Source organism: Oryx dammah, unplaced genomic scaffold (assembly GCF_014754425.2).
Source record: "Oryx dammah isolate SB20612 unplaced genomic scaffold, SCBI_Odam_1.1 HiC_scaffold_13, whole genome shotgun sequence".
Taxonomy (NCBI): domain Eukaryota; kingdom Metazoa; phylum Chordata; class Mammalia; order Artiodactyla; family Bovidae; genus Oryx; species Oryx dammah.
In genome coordinates, this window is record NW_024070197.1 from 46,021,136 (window position 1) to 46,046,501 (window position 25,366).

The 25,366-nt window shown below is 40.8% G+C and overlaps 1 protein-coding gene across 2 annotated transcripts in view; it reads right to left on the reverse strand.

Moving 5' to 3' along the window:
- TENT4B (terminal nucleotidyltransferase 4B) overlaps window positions 1-25,039 on the reverse strand; it is a 66,764-nt gene extending 41,725 nt beyond the window's left edge. For both annotated transcript variants that reach the window (XM_040253469.1, XM_040253468.1), the window contains exon 1: window positions 24,382-25,039. In XM_040253469.1, coding sequence (XP_040109403.1) covers window positions 24,382-25,010 — 629 coding nt within the window. In that variant the 5' untranslated portion in view covers window positions 25,011-25,039. The remainder of the gene's footprint in view (window positions 1-24,381) is intronic.
- Between the last annotated feature and the right edge of the window lie 327 nt (window positions 25,040-25,366).

Consider the following 25,366-nt stretch of genomic DNA (forward strand, 5'->3'; position numbering starts at 1 on the left):
GAAAAAGACCAGGCAAAATGTAAACTAGGAGAAGCAATAAGATCTTTCAAGTAGGAGAAAATAGTAGATTTTAAATGGATCTTTTACAATGACATAAATAAAGAGTTTAATGGGGACTAATGTATAGTTGATACTTTTTAATGAAGAGCTTCTTTGAAATGGCGTATTTGTTATTTCATAGTCAAGTGAATCAAATACACAAGAAAAATTACTAAACAACATAAAATTTCTAACACTACTGTGAAAGGCAAGCACCAAAGAAAATGCAGAACTCATCAAATTCTCTTGATATTTCCTGCTGTTTTAACACAATTATTCTGGCTACCATTATCTGTTAATCATCTTCACATCACTAACCTAATTCAGCATTTTTTATCAACTATTTCCAAGTCAGCAGTCAGCACACTGACACCGGGCATGGAGACATTCAGGGTCTGCATAGAAAACCCCATACACTCCTCAAATTTTTAACAATTATAAACAACAACAACAACAACAACAAAAAAGAATTTCTGCTACATTTGTGTCTTCAACTCAAATATCTGCAAATTCAAGGAATTCAAAATTCTCCTGAGTCTCTTTCTCAATCCAACACCTCTGCAGCATGGCCTGGCAGGAGGACAATTTAGCATTTTGCCCCAGCAACCACAGCACATTTGCACACAGAGGCATCCACAAGAATGTCCACTGCAGTACTGGAATAGGAAACAGTGGAAACAACATTTGTGATCACCAATAGGGAAAATGGCTTTAAAAATTATGGTACAACTGTACAGTTGAAAAATGAAGAAAGCTGAGCGCTGAAGAACTGATACTTTTGAACTGTGGTGTTGGAGAAGACTCTTGAAGAGTCCCCTGGACTGCAAGGAGATCAAACCAGTCAATCCTAAAGGAAATCAGTTGTGAACATTCACTGGAAGGACTGATGCTAAAGCTCCAATACTTTGGCCACCTAATGTGAAGAACTGACTCACTGGAAAAGACCCTGAGGCTGGGAAAGATTGAAGGCAGGAGGAGAAGGGGATGCCAGAGGATGAGATGGCTGGATGGCATCATCGACTCAATGGACAGGTCTGAGCAAGCTCTGGGAGTTGGTGATGGACAGGGAAGCCTGGCGTGCTGCACTCCACGGGGTCACAAAGAGTTGGACACAAATGAGCGACTGAACTGAACTATACAGTTGAATTCTACACAGCACATGAACTGACATGAAAAAATTTCCAAGATATGTGGTAAAAAGCAAAATTTACAAAATGATATATTTTTTTCCCTTTGGCCAGTCTACCTGGTAGGAAAAGTTCTGGGAGGATCCACAGGACACTGGAGACAATCACTGCCTCCAAGGGAGAAGCTGGGGCTAAGAACAGGAAAAGAATGGTGGCCACACTCCTGACTTTCCTGTAACATTTTGAGTTTTTACAAGGAGAAAAAATTTGTGCCTTACTTATTACATAATAATAATTTAACAAAAATCCCTGGGTCATAAATTGTACATGATTTATCAGATATTTCATTAAGGGAATTCAAGTCTATATGAACACAGATGGTTTGACTCACTAATAAAGTACATTGAAGGTGCTCCATCTTCACATTTAAATACAAAAAGGCACTTGACTCTCCAACAATAAATACTTGTCCTTAAAAACAACCCAGACAACCATTCTCGCAGAAAAAAAAGGGGGAAAGCACTTTAAGTACGAGATCCAATTTTTAAAAACTCTTAATAATCTCAAATTCCTTAATAAGCATTTCTCCTTTTCATCCAAAAAACAAGTGTTACAAAGCCTTAGCCAAATTTCCCCTCATTAAGATGATGTCTGCTGCCCACATGAACTATCTTGAAGTCCTTTCATTCACTTGGTCTGGTTTTAAACAATACAGGAAAGTTAGTGGGAAGGCAAAAGCCATGCCATTTAGAGTGTAACCGTGAAGGACTTCAAGCATCTCATCTCCCACCCCCAACTAGGAATGCTTCTAACAGCAGTGGGGTCTGAGAGTTCGAGCTCCCCAGGGGATTCTGACCATTGGACAGGTTTGAGAACCATGCTTTAAAAAGATCCTTTTAAGCAGTTCTTTTCAATCCACGCTGCATGGATGAGCATGCATCATCATGAATAGGATTCCTATTTTTTAAATATGACATGACAGCCATTATTACCCCCTGTGTGTGCTCATTCATGTCCAACTCTTTGCCAGCTCCATGGACTGCAGCCCGCCAGACTCCTCTATCCGTGGAACTTTCCAAGCAAGAATTCTGGAGCAGGTTACCATTCCCTCCTGCAGGGTATCTTCCCGACCCAGGGATCGCACCTGCACCTGTTGCATCTCCTCACTGGCAGGTGGATCATTTACCAGGGAAGCCCCCATCACCCTCTGCAGACCTATTATGCCAGAATCTCTGAGGAGTGGGTTCCAGTCATTAGAGGGTTTTTTTTCCTTAATTTTTTTTTTTTTAAAACTTCCTCGGATTGAGAACTCTTGTGTTGAAGTAACTGGTTTAGGAACTGCTCTTACCAAGCTCATTAAGCAGAATACCATTATCTGCACCGGCTGTAGGAAACACAATGGCAGTCAGAGGAGGAGGTCAAACGTCAACCCCCAATTTTATTCTCAAACTTGGTAAAGTCCTTTAACCTCTCTGAGGTTCAAATTATTGATTTTTTTAAAGGACTGGATTGGAATAAATTACCTCTGAAGAGCCTCTGATCTCAAACTCCATGATGATTCTACCATGTGGCTACAAATCGGTCCAGTCCATAGGCAGAGTGTCCTTAAATAAAGGCATGAGTTTCTTCTGAGAGTATCAGTCCATCATGTATGCAGTTCCGTGCTAATCTACATAGAAGTTCTATTCCTCACGGCACCGTAAGAATTCCTAAGTGAACGTAGTTAGATTCTATCAAATGAATCACAAACGAAAATTAAACTAGTCATGTAAGTCTCAAATACAAACATCTGGAATAAAGAAATTTAAAAAATAACTCTTTAATCTTTTCTTTGTCAATGTTCTGATTTTTTTTTTCCAGTTTCAAAAGCTGTGGTAAAACATACATTAAAATTTACCATTTAAATCATTTTAAGTGTGCATTTCTATGATATTAAGATATACACACCTTGTGTAACTATCACCACTAGTTATCTACAGAACTTTTTTAAAAAACTACTTTATTGAAGTATGATTGACACATAAAATATTTAATGTGTATTACACTTGTAAAACTATCACCAACTAACAAGGCCAGAAACATATGCAACACCTTCCAAAAGTTTCTTCCTGCCCCATTTTAATTTTTTAATGTGTTGTAAGAATATGTAAAAAAATGATATACTCTCTTAGCAAATCATAATACACAATAGATTATTATTAGTTATAGCCATTATGCTGTATAGAGCTTCAGAACTTGTTTATATTGCATACCTGAAACTTCGTTCCAGAACTTTTTAATCTCTCCAAATGCAACTCTGCACTCACTAAACACTAACTCCCCATTCTCTTCTCCCTCATCCTTAAGCCCCTAGCAATCACTGTTCTGCTTTTTGTCTCTATGAATTTTAACTACTCCCTACATATCTCACAGAAGTAGAATCATTCAGTATCTGTCCTCTGTGACTGGCTTTTTTCCACTTAGCACATCCTTAAGTTTCATCCATGTCACAGCATGTGTTGGACTCTCCTTCCTTCATAAAGCTGGACGGTATTCCACTGTGTGTCTATTACCACATCATCCATCAGTGAACACTCAGGATGTTTCATTCTGATTTTTTAATTGTTTGTTATTTTGAAGTCTCATACAATAAAAGGGAAAAACCTTACATCAGTACATTTTTTTGGAGGAAAAAAAAAAAGTCCTATACACAAACCACATTCTCGGCCATAAAACACATCTTAACAAATTCCAAAGAATGAATCACACTAAGTATGCTCTCAGACCACTACAGAATTAAACTAGAAATCAGTAATTTAAAAACAGTGGCAAAATCCCAAAATACAGTATCTGGAGATTAAATATACAAAACTTGGAGACTAAATACTTGGAAAATTAAATAAAATATATTGGGTCAAAGAAGAAGTCTCAAGAGATTGTCCTAACTAAACGAAAATGGAAATACAACTTATCGAAACTTGTGCTGTGCAGGGAAAGCAGAACAGAGAGGAAAATTCATAAATTTACAGCATTTATTTGCACTAAATGCAATTAGAAAAGAGAGATATAAACATCAATTATCTACATTTCTACATTAGGAAACTGAAAGAGATGAACAAATTATGTTCAAAGTAAGGATAAAAAAATAAAATATGAGTAGAAATCAGAGAAAAACAGAAATCTATAGAGAAAAATCAATGAGACAAAAGTTAACTCTCAAAACATCAATGAAATGGATAAGCCTCTGGCCAAACTGAGAAAAAAGACAGACGACACTAACTACTGATATCAGAAATGACAGAAGAGTCATCACTGCTGATCCTATGGATATTAACAGGGTAATAAAGGAACACTATGAATCCACAAATTTGATAAATTTTGGTCTAGGAAAACAGATCAATTCCTTGAAAGAGGCAGTCTACCAGAATTCATGCAAAAGCAACAATCTGAATGGGCCTACATCTATTAAATAATTAACAATCCACTTAAAATAAAAACACCAACCCCAGATGGGTTCACTAGGGAAATCTAGCAAAGACCGAAGGAAGAAATTCTCTCAATTCTCCACAATCTCTTCCAGAAAACAGAAGCAGAGGAACGCTTCTACCTCATTCTCTGAGACCATCGGCCTAATCCTCAAACCAAGGACATTATAAGAACAAAAATACTACAGACTAGTATCTCCCCTGAACACAGAAGTAAAAATATGAGCAAAATATGAGTAAATCAAATCCAACAATGTACAAAAAGAATTATACACCATGACCAATTGGGATTTATTTCAGGTATCCAAGACTGAGTCAACATTCAAAAATAAATTTACATCACATCAACAGACTAAAGAAGAAAAATCAGGTAGTCATATTAAACTGACAGAAAAAGCATTTGGAAAAAAATCTAACACCCAGTCAAAAACACTCAGCAAGGAAATTCCCTGGTAGTCCAGTGGTTAGGACTCCATGCTTCCACTGCAAGGGGTATGGATTCAATCCCTTGTTAGGGAACTATTAGGTTGGTACAAAAGTAATAGCGGGTTTTGCACTGCTGAATTTTGTTCTTTGATATTGAAATACATTATTAAATAAATGTAGTTACATTATACAACATTTTAATGCACATTTCTCGCTTTATGTTTTTGCTAATGACACTTGCTGTTTTTATTTTTTATTTTAGACTATAAAAATGATAATATTAAACAAAGCAAACTCAAGAGATCTTTTTATTCAAGTTCAAAATGGGTCATAAAGCAACAGAGACAACTCGAAACATCAACAACACGTTTGGCTCATGAATTGCCAGCAAACGTACAGAGTAGTGGGGGTTCCAGGAGTTTTGCAAAGACAAGAGCCTTGAAGATGAGGAGGGTAATGTCTGCCCACTGGAAGTTGACAACTGAGAACCATCGTTGAAGCTGACCCTCTTACAACTACACAAGAAGTTGCCAAAGATCTCAACACTGGCCATTCTATGATCACTGGGCATTTGAAGTAAACTGGTGAAAGGTGAAAAAGCTCGCTAAGCGGGTGCCTCGTGAGCTGACGGAAAACCAAAAACAATTGTTGTTTTGAAGTGTCCTCTTATTCTACACAACAATGAACCATTTCCCAATCGGATTGTGAGGTGTGACAACAAGTTTTATACGATAACCGGTGACAAGCAGCTTGGCGGCTGGACCAAGAGGCAGCACCAGGCACGCGCCAAAGTCCAGCGTGCACCAGAGAAAGGGCCGTGGCCACCGCTGGGTGGTCTGCGGCCGGTGTGATGCACTACAGCTTTCTCAATCCTGGCAAAACCATGACATCTGACAAGTATGCTCAGCACATCGATGAGATGCACTGAAAGCTGCAAGGACTTCAGCAGGCACTAGTCAACAGAAAGGGCCCCATTCCTCTCCACAATGCCTGTCTGCATGTTGCACAACCAACGCTTCAAAAGTCGAACGAACTGGACCATGAAGTTTTGCCTCACCCACCATATTCACCTCACTTCTCGCCAATGAATTACTTCTATCCTCTGGACAACTTCTTGCAGGCAAAACGTTCCACAACCAGCAGGAGGCAGAAAATGCTTTTCAAGAGTTCACTGAAGCCTGAAGCACGGATTCTTACACTATAGAAACAAACTTCTTTCTCAGTGGCAAAAATGTGCTGATTGTAATGCTTCCTATTTTGATTAATAAGATGTGTTTAAGCCTAGTTATAATACAGTGATTTAAAAGTCACGGTCCAAAACCGCAATTACTTTTGTACCAACCTAAAAAGATCCTGCATGCCTCACAGTGTGGCCAAAAAAAAAAAAGGAAAGCAAAAAAGTAACATTCAGAAAATCAGAAATAGAAGGGAAGTTCCTCAACTTGATAAAGAATATATTACAAAAATCTTATAAAATTAGATGTTTTCCCACTAGGATTAGGAATAAGGCAAGATGTCCACTCTCACCACTCCTAATCTACATCATATTGGAACTCCTAACACAATAAGACTAAATAAGGAAATAAAAGTCTATGTACTGGAAAGAAAGAACAAAATTGCTTCTGTTTGCTACTAACATGATTATCTATGTAGAAAATCCCAAAGAAACAACAAAAAAATTCCTGGGACTAGTAAGCCATTCCAGTAAGGTTACAGAATACAAAGTTAATTTAAAAAGTCAACTGCTATCTTAAATACAAGCAACAAACAACGGAAATTTAAAATTTTAAATGCAATTACCATATACATTAAGCAGAAAACTGAAACAGAAACACTTAGGTATAAATCTAACAATGTAAGTTCACGAAAGAAAACTCTGATGAAAGGAATGAAAGACCTAAAGAAATAGAGGGCTATTCCATTTCTTCACAACTTGATCTACAGACTCAATGAAACCCCAATCTAAATTCCAGCGAGATATTTTGTGCATAACGACAAACTAATTCTAAAATATATATATGGAAAAGCAAAAGATCCAGAATAGTGAAAATAATGCAGAAAGAGAAGAATAAAGTCAGAGGAATAACATTAGCTGACTTCAAGACCTAACAATGATGCTAAAGTAATCATGACTGTGTGGTCCTGGGGAAAGATCAGACGTGGAACAGAAGAGAGGGCCCAGAAATACACCTACTCAAAACACAGTCACTGATCTTCAACAAGTGAACAAAGGCAATTCAACCGACCAAGGACAGTCTTCTTAGAAAACAGTGCTGAACAACTGGATACTCACATGCAAAACAATTAATCTAGACACAGATGGTCTATCTTTCATAAATATTAACTAAAAATGGCTCATATACCTAAATGTAAAACACAAAACTATAAAATTCCTAGAAGATAGCATAGAAAAAAATTTAGGTGACCTTGAGTTTGGCCATAACTTTTCAGACACAATACCAAAAACACGATATATGAAAGAGAATTGCTAAATTGGGTTTCACAAAAGTAAAAACCTCTGCTCTGCAAATGACACTATCAAGAGATTGAAAAAGCAAGCCAAAGACTGGGAAAAATATTTTACAAAACATGCACTTAATAGAAGACTGGTATCCAAAATATTTAAAACTCAGCAATAAATAAGTCAATTTTAAAATGAGCAAAACATGGAGTATAATCCATATCAAATTACTTTGCTGTACATCTGAAATTCATACAATGTTGTAAGTCAACTATACTTCAATTTTTTAAAAACACAAAAAATCTGAGGAAACACCTCACCAAAGAAAATACAGATGCCAAATAAGTATATGAAAAGATACCTGATAACACATATGATTAGGGAACTGCAAATTAAAACAATGAGATTATCACTACACATCTATTAGAATGGCCAAAATCTAAAACAATGGCAACATCAAGTGCTGGAGAGGATGTGGAGCAACAGGAATTCTCGTTCATTGCTGGTGGGAACACAAAATAGTGTGGCCACTTTGGAAGACAGTTTGGAAGTTTCTTATAAAACTAAATAAACTCTTACCATCAATTCAGGAATTTCACGCCCCTTGGTACTAGCCCAAAGTAGCTGAAAATTGATATTCACACCAAAAGCTGCATTCAGCTTTATTCATAACAGCCAAAACCTAGAATAATCAAGATATCGTTCAACAGGTAACTGGATAAATAAGCTGTGGCACATCCACACAACGGAGTACTATGCAACCAAAAAAAAGGCGCTAGCAGGTCAGGAAAAGACACAGAGGAACCGGAAACTCATGCTGCTGAGGGAAAGTAGACAATCTGAAACAATTGCATATTGTACGACACCAACTACGTAGCATTCTGCTGCTGAGTCGCTTCAGTGTCCGACTGTGCGACCCCATAGACGGCAGCCCACCAGGCTCCCCCGTCCGTGGGATTCTCCAGGCAAGAACACTGGAGTGGGTTGCCATTTCCTTCTCCAATGCATGAAAGTGAAAAGTGAAAGTGAAGTCGCTCAGTCGTGTCCGACCCTCAGCGACCTCACAGACTGCAGCCTTCCAGGCTTCTCCATCCATGGGATTTTCCAGGCAAGAGTACTGGAGAAGGCCATTGCCTTCTCTGATATAACATTCTGAAAAGGACAAAACTATGGAGACAGCAAAAATATCAGTGGTTGCCAGAGGCTCAGGGGGGAAAAAAGGATGAATGGGAAGAACAGTTCGCTAATGACAGTATCCTGTGGGATATCATTCTGTGTAATGATGGAAACACGCCATTATACACATTTGCCAAACCCACAGAATGTACAATACAAAGAGTTAATCCCAATTACATGATGAACTTTAATTAATCATACTGTATCAATATATGACCCATCGAGTGTTACAAATAAAGTATGTTAATTAAAGGGAAACTGCAGTGGGGGTGGGGAAGTTGAGGGAATACATGAGAATTCTGTAATTTCTGTTCAATTTTTCCATAAACATAAAACTGCTTAAGAAAAAAATTATACATACACAGATACAGACACACAGATATAAAACACACACACTGGGCTCTTGGGGAGGAAAGACAGAAGATCAGCACTTCCGAAGAGAAATGTCCATGAATTATCTCCACTGTGCTGGGTTTTACAGTTTTCCCTGCCTACTGACTCCCCAGAAGGGGTGACCACAAACTCCTAAGGAAGCTGAAGCCAAACCATGACCTAGAGGCTCAGTTCAGGTCATCTTCTTGGAGTCTTCCTTTACAGAGGTCATACTGGGCTTTCTTTTACACAGCTTGCTACATGGTTTTCAATATGCAAATAGATGCTTTTAAAAAAGTATTTGATTGGAGGTAAAGTGTTAAGATCTCTTCAAGAAAATTAGAGATACCAAGGAAACATTTCATGCAAAGATAGGCTCGATAAAGGACAGAAATGGTATGGACCTAACAGAAGCAGAAGATATTAACAAGAGGTGGCAAGAATACACAGAAGAACTGTACAAAAAAGATCTTCACGACCGAGATAATCACGATGGTGTGATCACTCATCTAGAGCCAGACATCCTGGAATGTGAAGTCAAGTGGGCCTTAGAAAGCATCACTACGAACAAAGCTAGTGGAGGTGATGGAATTCCAATTGAGCTGTTTCAAATCCTGAAAGATGATGCTGTGAAAGTGCTGCACTCAATGTGCCAGCAAATTTAGAAACCTCAGCAGTGGCCACAGGACTGGAAAGGTCAGTTTTCATTCCAATCCCAAAGAAAGGCAATGCCAAAGAATGCTCAAACTACCACACAATTGTACTCATCTCACACACTAGGAAAGTAATGCTCAAAATTCTCCAAGCCAGGCTTCAGCAATATGTGAACCGTGAACTTCCAGATGTTCTAGCTGGTTTTAGGAAAAGTAGAGGAACTAGAGATCAAATTGCCAACATCCACTGGATCATCAAAAAAGCAAGAGTTCCAGGAAAACATCTATTTCTGCCTTATTGACTATGCCAAAGCCTCTGACTGTGTAGATCACAATAAACTGTGGAAAATTCTTCAAGAGATGGGAATACCAGACCACCTGACCTGCCTCTTGAGAAATCTGTATGCAGGTCAGGAAGCAACAGTTAGAAGTGGACATGGAACAATAGACTGGTTCCAAATAGGCAAAGGAGTACGTCAAGGCTGTATATTGCCACCCTGCTTATTTAACTTATATGCAGAGTACATCATGAGAAACGCTGGACTGGAAGAAGCACAAGCTGGAATCAAGATTGCTGGGAGAAATATCAATAACCTCACATTTGCAGATGACACCATCCTTTTGGCAGAAAGTGAAGAGGAACTAAAGAGCCTCTTGAGGAAAGTGAAAGAGGAGAGTGAAAAAGTTGGCTTAAAGCTCAACATTCAGAAAACGAAGATCATGGCATCTGGTCCCATCACTTCATGGCAAATAGATGGGGAAACAGTAGAAACAGTGTCGGGCTTTATTTTTGGGGGCTCCACAATCACTGCGATGATGACTGCAGCCATGAAATTAAAAGACGCTTACTCCTTGGAAGGAAAGTTATGACCAAGCTAGATAGCATACTCAAAAGCAGAGACATTACTTTGCCAACAAAGGTCCATCTAGTCAAGGCTATGGTTTTTCCAGTGGTCATGTATGGATGTGAGAGTTGGACTGTGAAGAAAGCTGAGTGCCGAAGAACTGATGCTTTTGAACTGTGATGTTGGAGAAGACTCTTGAGAGTCCCTAGGCCTGCAAGGAGATCCAACCAGTCCATTCTAAAGGAGATCAGTCCTGGGTGTTCTTTGGAAGGAATGATGCTAAAGCTGAAACTCCAGTACTTTGGCCACCTCATGCCAAGAGTTGACTCATTGGAAAAGACTCTGGTGCTGGGAGGTGTTGGGGGCAGGAGGAGAAGGGGAGGACAGAGGATGAGATGGCTGGATGGCATCATAGACTCGATGGATGTGAGTTTGACTGAACTCCGGGAGTTGATGATGGACAGGGAGGCCTGGGGTGCTGCAATTCATGGGGTCACAAAGCATCAGACATGACTGAGCAACTGAACTGAACTGAACTGAAAGTGTTAAAGATTTACTCCCAGCAGGAATCCTTCCTGTTACATGCTGTATGGGTTACATTAGCCTAAGGCCAAAGAGTATTAGCACAAGATGAAGAAACATAATCCAAGTTTAATTTAAAGGAAAAAACAAATGTACTACTCCTGGTTGTTGAGGTAAGGCTGTAAGAATTCTGCCTCCTGAGCGGAGGCTCACAGGCCACTACATCCATCGTGGTTTTCTTCAGCTACCACAAGCTGAAAGCAAAGGTCAGGTGTGGCTATGGGCCAAGGGGTCCCCTGACAGTCCCAGCCGCCGCCCAGAGGCCAAGGACAGCTCATGACTGCCTTTCCCACACACCAGGCACTAGTCGGCCCAAAGCCCGCTTCAGCTTCCTGCAGCCCACCCTGCTTCTCTTTCCTGAGGGATGATAGCTCATTAAGAGAGCTAGCTACTTAAAAAGTTATATCCCCTTTCTCACTCTTACCCTGTTTTCCCTATGAGAATTGTATTTCAAGACAGCCAAATGGCTGAGAAGGAAAAGTTTCTCCTTTTGCGAGTGTTCCAGCTAATAACTGAGAAAAGATCAAGAGAATAAAAATATCACAATGTTTACAACCCTAATAATGAACTAATACATATAAACAATGATCATTAATGACTAGTAATATTACAAAAAGAAAGACATTCAGACACTATGTCTCTCCTGGGGAAAGTACACACCACTGTCTATGAAGCATTCTTGCAAACAACAAAAAAATCTAAACAAGCCTCTAGATCTAATTACAAACTCAGAGAAAAAACAGGGGGACAACAGAACATATTAAATTGACACCACAGGAATGCAATTATTAATAGCAAAACTCAGAAAGTAAAAAAGTCTATAGGAAAAACAACCCAGTTTCTTCGACAAAGAAATTAATAGGGAAAACAGATGACAGAGAAGCTATTGATTAGAAGACTTAAAAGGCATTTCAACCAATAACAATGCAAGAAACTCATCTGGATTCTGATTTGAACAAACTGTTAAAAAAAAAATTATGGGAGAGGAAATATAAACGTTGGATATCTGACGCAACTAAGGAGTTATCTGGGCTTCCCTTCTGGCTCAGCTGGTAAAGAATCTGCCTGCATTGTGGGAGACCTGGGTTCCATCCCTGGGTTGGGAAGATCCCCTGGAGAAGGGAACAGATACAGGACTGAGCAACTTTCACTTTCACTTTCTAAGGAGTTACTGTAATCTGTTCGTTCCGGTGTAATAATGGTATTATGATAATGGTGTCTTTTAAAATCCTTATCTAGAGACACATATAGATATGTAAAATGATGTGACACTTGGATTTGCTTCAAAATAAAGTGGGGTGGAAATGGACTGGCATGCAGGAAAAATGAGTTTGGTCATGGGTTGGTGACTGTCAAAGTTTCCTGATGAATACATGGACGTTCATTATCTCTTCTGTCTAACTCCACACTGTTTGTAATTTTCCATAATAAAAAGGTTTAAAGAAATGAAGTAATTTCAGACCTCACAATTCCTGAGAAAGGTCAACCATCATAGTAGATCCTGCTCCTCACCTATCTCAATTATGCTAAATACCACATATTGGTCCTCCATATCCATGGATCAAAATTTCAGTTGAAGTCGGTTGATTCTGCAGATGCAAACCCCACGGATAGACAGGGCCAACTGTATTCACTGCACTACACTATTTTTTCATAAGGGATTGCGCATTCCATATTTTGGTATCGACAGGGACTCATGGAACTCAGGGACAGCTGTATATCCAACCTATCCCAGTAGGGTTTATCATATGAAACCCATACAATCAATGTGTCCTTTCCAATCCTCCACAACCTAACCAATCTTTCAAAACAGCAAAAATCTCCACTCTTTTCAAAGTTTGCCTTATCTCACTAGTCAAAAGCAACCTCTCCACCTTATCTATTAATAGTTTATCCAACCAGCCCATAATTTCCTAGAAGGCAGAGAATGTTTTCTGTCTTTACTTCCCAGAAAAAGCCTAGCACAGTGGCTTACATACAGCAGTTGATTTTCCAACCAAAAAATGTGTGGCTCATTCTGGTCTGTTCAGAGATGAGTCACAAAATAGTAAGTAATATAGAACCAAAAAGAGTGGGTATGTTTGCAAAATCTACAGGTCATAAAGAACAGATGAACATATTGTGATACCTGGCATTCAAAACTAACAAACAACAATACTACACACAATATGGATGAATCTCCAAAACATCATGGTAAGAGAAAGAAGTCAGGGGCAAAAGGCTATATACTATCTATAGTATATTTAACTCCATTTAATTGAAATCCCAGAAAAGGCAAAAGTGGGTGCTTAGGGCAAAGGATGGAGGGAAAGGGAATGACTGAATTGGCATGAGGATACCTTTTGTACCTTTTGAGTGATGGAAATATTCTATATCTTCTTCCTACTTACTGACTGTTATGGTTACACAACTGTGTATATTTCCAAAAGTCACCTACTTCTACAATTTAAACGAGTGAATTTTATTCTACGTAAGTTATATTCTAATAAAAACTATAAATCATAAGATCAGAATTTTAAATTACATGTATTTGTAATAGGACAGATCAAGGGCTCTTACAAATTAATAAGACAAACATTTTCAAGAGAAAGATAGGCAAGGAAAACAAGAAAAAGAAAAATACACAGACAGGGAAAGGCACGTACAAATGAAATCAGTAAGATACTATTTTTTACCTATAAAATTGGCAAGAAATTGTCTTCTTTTGTATTGGTATTTGTTTTTATTTGTAATATGTAGCACTGGTGAAAATTTGGACTCATGCACACTACTGACATTAGGGTAAATTGACTTGATCTTCCACAGGAAAATTTGGCAAAAGCCTTAAAAGATATAAACATGCTCCAATCTAAAACTTCATCCTCAAGAAATAACCATGTGGCAAGGGGACGGAATAGTGCTGAGACAACCTGATATCCACAGGCAAAAGAATGAAGTTGGTTATCTACCTCACATCATATATAAAAGTGAATTCAAAATGTATCAAGAGACCTAAATACAAGAGCTAAAAATGTAAAACTCTTGAAAGAAAAAATAAGGGTCGATTTTTGTGATCTTGGATTATGCAATGGTTTCTTAGATATGACACATAAAGCACAAACAACAGAAAAAAATGGATAAATTGGAATTTATAAGATAAAAATAACAAAACTTTTGCTTCAAAGGATACTATCAAGAAAGTATAAAGACAATCCACAGAATGGGGGAAAGTATCTACAAATCACCCATCTGATAAGGGTCTATAATCCAGAATATAAAAGGAACTCTTAAAATAAACAGTAAAAAGACAATCCACTAAAAAAAAAGAAAACATGGGCAAGCAACCTGAATAGACATTTCTTCAAAAAAGACAAGGGCTTCCCTGGTGGCTCACAGGTTAAAGCATCTGGCTGCAATGCAGGAGACCTGGGTTCAATCCCTGGGTCAGGAAGATCCACTGGAGAAGGAAATGGCAACCCACTCCAGTATTCTTGCCTGGAGAATCCCATGGACAGCGGAGCCTGGTGGGCTACAGTCCACGGGGTCGCAAAGAGTCGGACACGACTGAGCGGCCTCACTTTCAAAGAAGACATACATGCAGCCTACCAGCACATGCAAAGATGCTCAACAACTTCCTTTGTGCATTAGAGAAATGCAATCAAAAACACAATGAGATACCACATCACTTCACACTCACTGCTGCTGCTGCTGCTAAGTTGCTTCAGTCGTGTCCGACTCTGCCAGGCTCGCCCGCCCCCGGGATTCTCCAGGCAACAATACTGGAGTGGGTTGCCATTTCCTTCTCCAATGCATGAAAGTGAAAAGTGAAAGTGAAGTCGCTCAGTCTTATCCGACTCTTAGTGACCCCACAGACTGCAGCCTTCCAGGCTCCTCTGTCCATGGGATTTTCCAGGCAAGAGTGCTGGAGTGGGGTGCCATTGCCTTCTCCTCACACTCACTAGGATGGCTAGAATCAAAAAGACAGATAATGACAAGTGTTGACAAGAACATGGAGAAACTAGAAACCCTCAGTCACTGCAGGTGGTGAGAATGAAAAATACTATCGCCACTTTATATAATCCAGCAATTCTACTACTGAGCACTTAAACCAAGAAAAATGAAAGCACATATCTACAAAAGATTCTGTACATTAACCCAAGAAAAATGAAAGCACATATCTACAAAAGATTCTGTACATGCATGGTCATTATTTATAATAGCCAAAAAGATGGAAACAAACCAAATGTCCACCAGCTAATAAACAGATAAAGAAAATGTGGTATATTCATATACTGGGGTATTTAGGCATAAAAGAAATGAAGGACTGATACATGTTACAACATGAATAAACACTGAAAACATGTTTTCATGAAACAAAAGCCAGACACAAAAGGCCACATATTACATGATACCATTCTTATGAAATGTCCAGAATCATAAATCCACAGGGACAGAAAGTCTGTCTGAGACTCCCAGGATCTGAAGGAGAAGGGAAGAGTGGAGAGTGATGATGGGTACAGGGTTTCTTTCTTTGGTAATGAAAATGTTCTGGAATTAGATAGCTGTGATGATTACACAATCTTGTAATATTGTAAAAACCACTGAGTTGTACATTTTAAAAGGGCAAATTTGACAGCATATGAATTTTATCTAAGTAAAAATAAGTAAAAAAAAAAAATAATCCTCTCTGGGGCAAAGGGTTAGCTAAAAACACATCTTTTATAAAAAGCAAAAGACTGGAAAAACAAACTAAATGTTCACCTGGGAGCTGGTGAAATAAACTAAGAGGTGCATTCAACCAAGGGAATATCATGTCCACACACAGTAGGTACACGGAGTCATACTAAAGGTAATGAGGTATTTTAAAATGCTGTAGAAATGTATTTCATATGCAAGATACTTGTTATAGTAATAAATTTTTTTAACTCAAAAAAGGATGCCCACAGGACTGCCCTAGTGGTAGAGTGGATGGAAAGCTGCCTGCCAATGTAGGGAACACAGGCTCGATCCCTGGTTCAGGAAGATTCCACCTGCCCTGGAGAAACAAACCTCCTTCACCACAGCTATAAAGCCCGCACTCTAGGGACCGCAAGCCGCAAGTACTGAGTGAGAGTACTGCAGCTACAGAAGCCCGTGCGGCCAGAGCCCGTGCTCCGCAAGGCGAGAATCCACGGTAATGAGAAGCCCGCACGCTCAGTGAAGAGCAGTCCCTGCTCGCCGCAAGGCTTGTGAGCAACAACGAAGACCCTGGGCAACCAAACATAAATGAACTTTTGAAAATTTTAAGGCTTAAAAAAAAAAAAGTATGCCCACAATAGTCTGATGCCCTTCTCCCAAAGTAGAAAACAATCTCAGAAACCAGTTCTAACTTCTTGCCTCCAGACTGCAAGAGAATACATTTCTGTTATTTAAAAAAATTTTTTCCTTAAATAGGAAAAAAAAAAAATTTAAGCATACCCATAGTGGAGTCCATAACGATAGAAAAAACAAAATATATCTATACATACATGAAAAAGTCTAAAAATGTGCTAACAGTAGTTATGTGCTGGTAGTAGTATTAGAGGGGCTATTTTTTCTTCATTTGGTTTAGCTGTATTTTTCTGGTTTTTTTTGACAATTAGCACTTATTAAGTAACAAATAAATATATATTGTTTTAAAAACAAGTATCCTAACAAACAGTGGTATCAACACCTCAAACAAAGAAGAAAACAAAGGGTGAATAAAAGAATAAAGACATCAAATTTAAAACCTCATCACAGGCCTAACATTTTAGTAAATCCAAATTACTAGACGATAACTCCACAACCACAATCCTAATGCATCCTTACTCTTGCTTTGGCAGAAATTTACAATATAATAAATTTAATTTATAATACAAACGTGACAGGGCTAAAAGTTATGTTATATTGACAAAATCGAAACAGTGACTCCAAGGGACTGGTAACGAAAAAATCAAAGACCAGGTCCCAATTCTCAGTCCAGAAAATGGTTCCAATGAAACACAGTTTATTTTAGCAGAGATATGAAAATAAAATATTTATTCTACACAGTCTAAAGGCATTGTTAAGATATAAAAATATTGTTGAAAACAAACCCTTACTACCACCATCAATTAAAAAAATCACCACTAAGCACAGGGTTTACTCCCATAATATACAGCCAAGCCAAGAGAAAATAAAGTTTACTCAAAACATATGAAAAGAAGGACTCTAAATTTTGAAATCAACTCTGCAGTTACTCTCTTATATGTTTTTAGTTAAATGAAAATAAAACTTCACTTCATGCCAGTTTCCAAGAAAAAGAAACATGTAAAGGAAACACTGCAAAATAATTCAAAGATAAGAGAGTTCAAGCAATATTGCTAAAATCAAAACAAATCGAAAAATAAGGCCCTTTTAAGTCAATTTTACTTAGATTTCTAACTGCAGACGTTCTCAATACTGCCAAGAAGTTTTTAAAATAAAAATTAAAAAGTTAAAATTAGGTGGAGTTATTCATGAGAAGGTTATTATGATAAAAGCATAATAAACTATTGCTACTCATATGAGAACAGTTAAAATAAAAAAGTGATAATACCAAATGCTGGCAAGGATGCAGAGAAACCAGATCCCACATACATTGCTGGCAGGAATGTAATTTGATACAATGACTCTAGAAAACAGTTTACCCGTTTCTTTCAAAATATGTGCTTACCAAATGACCCAGCACTTTTGGGCATTTATCCCTCTAAAATGAAAACTTATATTTACATAAAAATGTGTACTTCATGAAACAGTTGTATTTGCAAAGGCCAAAAACAATATATAAACTCTCCTTGAATGTCCTTCCATCGTTAAACTGTGGTACCTCCAAACTGCGGAACACTGTGCATGCATGCTAAATCCCTTCAGTCATGTCCAACTCTTTGGGACCCCATGGTCTGTAGCCTTCCCGGCTTCTTTGTCCACAGGATTCTCCAGACAAGAATACTGGAGTAGATTGCCATGCCCTCCTCCTGAGGATCTTCCCGACCCAGGGATCGAACCGGCATCTCCTGCCGCTCCTGCGCTGCAGGTGGATTCTTTACCGCTGAGCCACCAAGGAAGCCCCTTGGAATGCTGCTGCTGCTGCTGCTGAGCTGCTTCAGTCGCGTCTCAGCATTAAAAAGGAAGGAACGGCTCGACGTTCCTGGTGCTCCAGTCACTCCCAGTGCGGGAGGCCTGCGCTTGAGTCCTGGTTGGGGAACTAGATCCCACATGCCACAACTAAAGATCCGGTATGTGCAACTAAAACCTGGAAGGAACTATTAAGACATACAAAATTTTGGATAGAATTCAAGGAATTATGGTAACTGGAAAAAAGTCAAAGTACTATATGATTCCATTTATATAACATTTTCAAAATTAAAAAAATGTAAATATGGAGAACAGATTAGTAGCTAGAGGTCAGAAATGAGGGGATGTGTGCATGAAAATAAAGGGACAGCATGAGGGATCTTTGAGGTGATGGTATAGTTCTATATCTTGATTGTGGTGGTGGTCACACAAATCTACACATGTAATATTTTCACAGAACTAAACAAACACACTACACAAATGAGTATATATAGGACTGCTGAAATCTGAATAATGCTATGGATTATAACAATGTCAATTTCCTGGTTTTGAGATTAAACAATACTTATATAAGATGTTATCACTGCGTGAAACCAGGTGAAGGGAACATGGGATCTTTCTGTATTATTTTCTGCCACTTTCTGGGAATCTATATTTCAAAATAAAAAGTTCAAAACAAATTAGATGGGGCTAACGCAAGAGAAAAATGTAACAAATACAAAAGGCTTAATATAGTATATGTTAGTATATGGAACATGGTAAAAAGGCTCCATGAGCATTTTTACAGAATAGAGCATTTTTAATAAAGCAACTAATCTGAAAACATAGGTTTCTGTATACTATTCTAACTATTTCAGCAGAAAGCATGATTTGAGCTACAATTCTAGAGTTCAGTTATCACATACTACATGAAATCTCTTATGCATATGGCACGATTTTTTTTCACATTCTGACACTGTTCAAGTGATTAAGGAGCCAGTACACAACAAAAGCATCTCCACATTCAGTTTTTTCCCAAAATCTTTTAACTCTAACTTCAACATGACCCAAAGCCCTTAAGTATACAGAAGTCTCTAGTATCATCAAGTAACTTACAGGATGGAGTAAATTAACAGCTGCTGTTTGGGTTCAAATTAATGAAAAGTCTAGCTTGAGGGCATCCTCAACATCAATAAATACTCTTAGAAAAAAATAATTTTGTGTCATGTCAAAAATGGTAAAAAATGAATGGAAAGTCTTTTTGGTGTTCTGTAGCAACTGAGTCCCTAACAAATATTCTGAGGGTTACAAAGAACATTCTACTGGCTGTCCTCTGAATTCCTGAAGCAGGCTGAGCTGTTCAGCCAGCTCTGCAGGAAAGAGTCAAAACAGGAGTCTCAGTCAGCTGCTGGGAGCTGGACCCTAATTCTCCAATGAGCATCCTCTCTGGCCTATAGCCCCTTCAAGACTACTCCATACCCAAGTGTGTATTAATGATCAACAGTCTCCAGTGCAGTGGGTGTGATCCTGAAACAGTTTTCTCCACTAAATTTTATTCTAAAGGAAAAATAGAAAGTTGAGTAAAATCACACAACACCTTGCTTTTCTACTTTCCTTAGAAAAGTACCTTAAATTTTTCTCAGCTTCAACGGGTATAAGAATATACCTAACCACAACTATTTGATCAGTTCAGTATCAGCAAGGGAGCCCGTATATTTTCTTCCCATGGACCTTGCAGACTCCGAACACTAGGATTTACTGATAGGGGTTTCATGGAAGAAGTTGTGACATAAGGCCATCTATCACACCAGGACCGGATTGCTGGAACACACACGCCCTCCTCCTCCCTACCTTAGACTTTCCTGGTATCCCTTTCTCATGCTTCATTTCCAAAAGAAGCTAAACCTGTGTGAACCCAGGGCAGATTCCAGAAAGCTCCAGTCACTGTTCGGTTTTGCCTTTCAACATCTAAAAACTTAAAGGGTACTGCAGAAAAATTCCACAGGCTAAAAGACCAATGATTCTGACAGGGTAACACTGTTCATTGTCACAGATTTTAGACAGATGAGTTGTGGCATGGAAGCAGCTTAGCTGTACACGGTATACCAGATGTGAGATTCTCAAATAGGAATTACATTGTTAGTGTAGAATCTACAGTGCAGAAAACCTAATGTCTCCTTGAAAGCACACTTCAGCACCCAAATACAGAAAAATTCCATAACCTGAAGGCTCTAGTGCGCTGAAGAATTCCTGTGGGCTACATACGCAAATACATAGAAATTATGTGCCAAGTCGCTTTAGCTGTGTCCAGCTCTTTGCGACCCTCTGGACCACAGCCCATCAGGCTCCTCTCTCCATGGGATTCTCCAGCCAAGAATACTGGAGTGGGTTGCCATTTCCTTCTCCATCGGATCTTCCCCACCCAGGGCTTGAGCATCTCTCACGTCTCCTGCATTGGCAGGCGAGTTCTTTACCACTAGCGCCACCAAATTATACTTAGAACAAGCCCTTGGACTAAGGCCTCTAAATTCTTTCATGTTAATCCGCCCAATCACTTTGGAGCCAGCACTAACATCAATCCCACTGATCATATTGTGTAGAAATAGAAAGAGGCCATAAGGTCAGTGCTGAAGAACAGTGTCAGCATCTTGGACTTAACTGTGCTATGCTGTACAACATACACAAGGAAGGACACTGCCCCACTGCAGTGAAAACAACTGTATCTCAGCCCCCAAATTCCATCGCCCTGCTAGACAGTTCCATCTAAACATCACCGTACCTTTTGCTCCAAACCAGTGGTCCTAATCCTTGTGTTCAACAATAACATTAACATTTTCTCAGTCACTCACATTCAAAGCTGTTATTAACAACATGGATTTAAATCCATGAAGGGAGTTAGAATCTTTCCCATTCTTACTCTGTAGTACCTCTCACATTCATTCTTTCCCATTTCCAACCCCATCATTCCAGTTCAAGAAATTATTCCTTAAACCCAAGTTTCCCAGCAGGGACTTCTTGATGTCCCACTGTCAAATTCATACTCCAAAACATTATTTTGAACAAGTCATGCAAGCCTTGGGAAAATATCTACAGATCTGGCCATGTGGCCCACATAAGCCTATCCTCATGAGCTTGAACACCAAGCACCTTCCAAAGAAAGCTTCTGGACACCTGGGCTCAGGACCAAGGACTCTGAATCTCCAAAAGTTTCCTATGTTTGCTACTTTTTGTCAGCTCTTCTTTCTCCATGATGATCAACAATTAAATCTTTGAAAAGAAAAGGGCTTAAAGCTCATTTTCATGAACAACCAGGAGCAGGTGGACTTCTCCCTACACCATAGCCAACATTGGAAGGGAAGGAATCCCCAAAAGTAGAATAAGTGAAAGCAACTTTATAAAGAAAAAATGGAAAGCAAACAAACTCCCTGCATCAGGGATTCCTGGAGAAGGCTGAGATGGTAAGCTTAGATGAGAGGAGTCCTTTTGAAAGAGGACTATGAGGATTTCATAATGCCACGCAAACATCTTACTCCACATTTAAGAAATTTCCATCTTACCTCAACTGAAAAAAGAAAGGAAGAAAGAAATTTCATCTCAACTAGCGACCTAGTAGATAAGAAAAAACATATACATAAAAGGAAAATTAAACATAAGCAACTACACCAAGATGAAACAAGCACTACAAGATTTTAGAGAAAGTACAAAAAAAATCAAGAACATGAGCAACGAACTCCGGATTTTGAACTGTATCTTGGAGTGTTCAGGGAGTAAGTCAACCTGCTGTGGCAAAACAGAACACAGATAGATCACAGATGTGGGACAGAGTGTGTATCCAGCTGCCCCAGGGTTCCAGGCCACTGTTCATACGCTTTTGCTTCTTCTCCCTACCTGGATGGTTATGCCAGTTCAGAGGCCAAGGACCACAACAGTTTTTTAACCTATTAGCTAAATGTCAGTCACATCCCAAGAACTCTCAATAGTTTTACTATAGTTAATCTCAGAATAGCATAACACTGAGGTGCATTCTGAATTCAGATTTTTTAAAATACCTGTGTTAAAAACAGCAAGACTTTCCTCAAAGTTAAGAAATAAGGGTCCATAAATCACAACAAGAATTTTTAAGCACTCAGACACTCTTACAGAAACACTTAGGTCCCACTTAATAAAATTTAAAAAATTTAACTGATGACATCCTCTAGAGGAGGAGGCAAAAGAATGATGAATCGATAAGCAGTTTTAAGATAGGTTTACAATCCATTTTTAAACAGCAATTCCTCTGGAAATGGAAATTCCTCTCCTTAATCCCTTTGAGGACAATGTAGTATTTGAATCCAGGACTAAGAGTATCTTGCTTCTACCTAAGTTCAAATGTGAGCCTTTTACAGTATCCTCAACATTAAATTAGCAAGTAAAAAGGAATTTCTAAGCTATCAAAGAGAGGCAGCCAGCATTTTGGATTTATAATACACCTTTGTTACATACATATGCAGACGCTTCAGTAAACCGAAACTAGGGAACTTGGAGGTTTTAACTGGCAGTGATTACTTAACTGGAGCTTATTCCTGTGAAATGAAACTATCAGAATCCCTCAATATCAATTTGCCTGTCATCAAACCACAGGTTTATGCTTCATCTTAGAAATGCTATCAGGATGGAACCATGAGCCTTTTATTGAAAGAAGATGACCATGGAGAGCGCCCTTGAAGCTTAGCAATAGAGGACTCAATCCAAAATGATCCCCCCTGGAAAGTGAGGACAGGTTTGACATGTCCCCCAGTGCCAGTCTTAAAACGCTTAACTGCGATTTTCCATAAAGGGGGGGAATTGTAATAGTAGCATAGAACAGACACCAGCCCACTAGAAGCAGATGGAACCCACCAACTCATTTTAACCAGACCTTCAAAAAGGTACACAGAACTCTCTCTGCTTGCCAAAGCGGGGCAGATATGAATGGGTGAATCTAAGAAAAGGTTCCACAAGGGACTATTAATGGTGATTTCACTTGCCTACTTGTAACCCATGATGTAAAAAAAGGATCTGAAAAGTGAAAAGCAATTTTAAAGCTCATTCTCCGTACTCAAGCTACACACGTGCACGTGCACGCACGCGCACACACACACACACGCACACACCCCAAAACCTTCATTTTACAAAATTTCTATAAGACTTTGTAATCTATCCCAGCACAGGGGAAATCAACCTTTTAACAGTCCCTGCTTATGTACATAATTCACTAGGGGTCAGGTAAGATTCCATTTTGTAACAGCTGAACTTTAAACAGAAAGTCATCAGTGGTGCCACATTCACTCATTAGCATAAAGTTACCCCCTAGAATGAAAAGCACTGGCTGTCTCTGCCAGGATGACAACTTTACAGTGAGAAACTGCGGCCAAGGACGATGAACTCCTAGAAAGTTCCATCCGCCTGGAAAGAAGAGCTCACCATCTCCACCAGCCTAAGCTTAACTGTCACCTCACTCCTCACTCCAACACAGCAAGGCATCACTAACATAGGAAATTCTAAGAAATAAAAAATAGAGATGGGCCAAAGGGTCAATAGTTAGCAAAGCCTTTCAGGGCTGCCAGGATTCCTGTTTGGGATTGGGGGAGGGGGAGGAGCTTTCTGGATGTTTCTATTCTTGGCAAGGAAAGCACCTCAGGTCCGGTACCGTGAAAAGGCACTAACACAGGAATGTTCTCAGGGAATGAATGATTTGCCTGTGCTAGGCGACTTCATTTTGGGGTGTGATGATGGGGGGCAGGGTGGGGAGGGCTAGAGGGCTGGGGAGAGGAGAGAGAGAAGGTGTTTGACTGGGGGGGGGATGGGAAGAAAGAGTGGATGGATGGGGGATGGGGGTGGTCCAGGGAAGATGTGAACGGTTAGGAAGGAGGATGTGAATGACTAAGGGAGGTGAGGGGAGGGTGTGGAGGGTTGAGAGGATGTCCAGAAAAGGCGTGGAGCTGAGAGGGAGGGGGCAAAGGTGTGGACTGCTAACGAAGGTTGGGAGAAGGTATGGATGGACGGAGGAGGGACGGCCATCAGACCCCTGAGGACCAGTAACTAAGGCAGGCCGAGGTTGGGGGTGCCTCACCCAGGCTCCCCTCCCAGCCCCCCTTCTGTGGGCGTGTGCCCGGCTGCGCGTGTGCAAGGGCCAGGCCACCAGGCCGCAAGGCCACCACTCACCCCACGACTCCCTGGTTGTAGTTCCTCCGCTTCCACGGGGTCCCGCTGTACACGCCCCCGCCGCCGTCTGCCCGGCCACCCCCCGGGGCCCGCCCTCCGCTGGGCTGCAGCAGGCTGTAGTTGAGTCCGTAGGTGCTAGCCTTGTTGTCCCGCTTCCTCTTGTTGCTGCTGCCCGAAGCTGGGTCCGCGGGCTCCGCGGCGGGAACGGCGGTCGAGGAGTGCGGGGACGGGGACGCCGAGGGGGACGGGGACGCCGAGGGGCCCGCGGCGGCTCGACGGGCCCAGGCCGCGGGCTGGTGATGGTTGTTGTTGTTGTTGGTCGTCTCCAGGGGCAGGAAGTCCCGCTGCTCCGCCGGCTGCGCGTGGCCGCCCAGCAGGCGCTCCCCGGAGCGGTACATGCCGGCCGGGGCCGGGGCCGGGGCCGCGCCGCTGGGGCTGCCGGTGCTGCTGCCGCTCCCGCCGGTGGCCGTGCTGCTGCCGCCGCCGCCGCCGCTCGCGCCGCCGCTGCTGTGACAGTGGTGGTTGAAGTAGAGGTTCCTCAGTCCCTGGGTGGTCTCCCAGATCTGCATCCACAGACTGTTGGACGGTCCGAGCTGCTCTGGCTGGAACCAGGCGATCCTCGGATCCATCAAACGGCGGCGGCCGCTGCCCCCGCCCCTCCCGGCTGCCCGCAGGGCCGCCGCCGCCGCCGCGCCTCAGGCGCACGCCCGGCCTCGGCTGCTGCTGCTGCTGCTGCTGCTGCTGCCGCCGCTGCCGCTGCTGCTGCTGCTCGGGGCCCGCCGCGGGCGGCGCGGTCGCGCAAGGAGCCCGGCCGGCGCAGGCGGCGTCGCTCCCGCCCTCGGGGGCTCTGCGGGCCCTCCCCCCTCCCTCCGCCCCTCTGCCGAGCCCCTGTCACCGGGGTCCCCGTGCAAATGGCGGCGGCAGCAGCAGCTCCTGAGAAGGGCTAGCGGCGGCGGCGGCGGCGGCGGCTGCGGCGCGGCGGCGG